General features: G+C 67.0%; 1 protein-coding gene across 1 annotated transcript in view; it reads left to right on the top strand.

Annotated features, from left to right (window-relative positions):
• Positions 1-679: 679 nt before the first annotated feature.
• LOC118007344 (1,2-dihydroxy-3-keto-5-methylthiopentene dioxygenase) overlaps positions 680-1,407 on the top strand; it is an 11,184-nt gene continuing 10,456 nt past the window's right edge. Inside the window, exon 1 of the mRNA XM_035000378.1 lies at positions 680-957. Within this exon, the coding sequence (XP_034856269.1) occupies positions 838-957 (120 nt within the window). The 5' untranslated portion in view covers positions 680-837. The remainder of the gene's footprint in view (positions 958-1,407) is intronic.

Here is a 1,407-nt window from a genome sequence, read left to right as displayed (position 1 = left end):
TGGTCACGCATGTGAAGAGGGAGAGGTGGGACTGCAGCAGCGGGCCCGACACAAAGTGTATGTGTGCTTCGTGTACAGTGTTCCTGGAGCTCAGAGTGGGCTGTAGGTTCTGGAGATGTGCCGGCTTAGGTCTAGTTTCAGTCCCATGGGCTTCCCAGTTACTTGATTCCCTGTAGAGGCTGTGCCGGATGGCGGGATGATCGGATCTCTTCTGGTTGATTGCTTTGAAAAATGAACCTTTTTTTCCCAATCTGCTAAACAGATGATCAATTCAAGGAATGGGAAGGGCAGGCTTGTTTTTCTTCCCCTAGAACATAACCCGCCATATGGGGAAGGGGGATGCAGAGCAGACTGTTGATACTGCAAAGATGGGGGGAATGGAGAGGACGCGGTATTCCACCCTGAGTGACACCTGGGTCCTCTGTGGTGACGCGACCTGACCTGAAGCCACGCTGCGCCCCACATGGGTGGCGTGGCTTCTTTGGTGGCACTTAATCTCCGTCCTCTAAAGTATAAATTGTGTCACGTCAGTATTGCTTGTTTCACCAGACTGTTCTGGTCAAGATGACCTCTGGACCCCCCTGCCCGCAGCTGCCCCCCATCTCCGCCCCGCCCCCTTGAGCCCCCTCCTCCTCGCAGCTGCCCCCGGTCCCGCCGCCCCTCCCCCCGCCGGGAGCGCTCCGGGCGCGCCGGCCCCGCCCCGCCCCGCATGGCCGCCCCGGGATAAGGGCCTCCCCGCGCGGCGCACCCGCTCTTCGCCCGCTGCCTCCCAAAGCCGCGGGCCAGGGTCAGGGGCGGGGGGCGTGCAGGGGGTGCTCGCGGCGCCCCGGCTCCGCCATGGTGGAGGCCTGGTACATGGACGAGTCCGCCGACGACCCGAGGCGGCCCCACCGCGCCGAGCCCAACCGCCCGGTCGGCCTGGAGCAGCTGCGCCGGCTCGGGGTTCTTTATTGGAAGGTACGCAGGGCCGAGGGCAGTCCCCCCATCGGGTCCCCCGTGCTGCCCGCACACCCCAACTTGCAGGGAGCGGGGCCCGCGACCGGGACAGGGCCGGGGGTGGGGGGTGGGGAGCGGCGCTGCTCATGCTCAGTAGGGGGGCCGGGTGGTCGGCGGCGCCCGGGACCCTCCGCCTGGGAGCGGTGCGCATGCTCAGTAGGGGGGCCGGGTGGTCGGCGGCGCCAGGAACCCTCCGCCTGGGAGCGGTGCGCATGCTCAGTAGGGGGGCCGGGTGGTCGGCGGCGCCGGGAACCCTCCGCCTGGGAGCGGTGCGAATGCTCAGTAGAGAGGCCGGTGGTCGGCGGCGCCTGGGACCTTCCACCTGGGAGCGGTGCGCATGCTCAGTAAAGGGTCCGGGTGGTCGGCGGCGCCGGGAACCCTCCGCCTGGGAGCGGTGCGCATGCTCAGTAG

This window comes from Mirounga leonina, unplaced genomic scaffold (assembly GCF_011800145.1).
Source record: "Mirounga leonina isolate KUSES-001 unplaced genomic scaffold, KU_Mleo_1.0 Mir_118, whole genome shotgun sequence".
Classification (NCBI taxonomy): Eukaryota; Metazoa; Chordata; class Mammalia; order Carnivora; family Phocidae; genus Mirounga; species Mirounga leonina.
The sequence above is the reverse complement of the archived record's forward strand: the minus strand, read 5'-3'. Positions and strand labels throughout refer to the sequence as shown.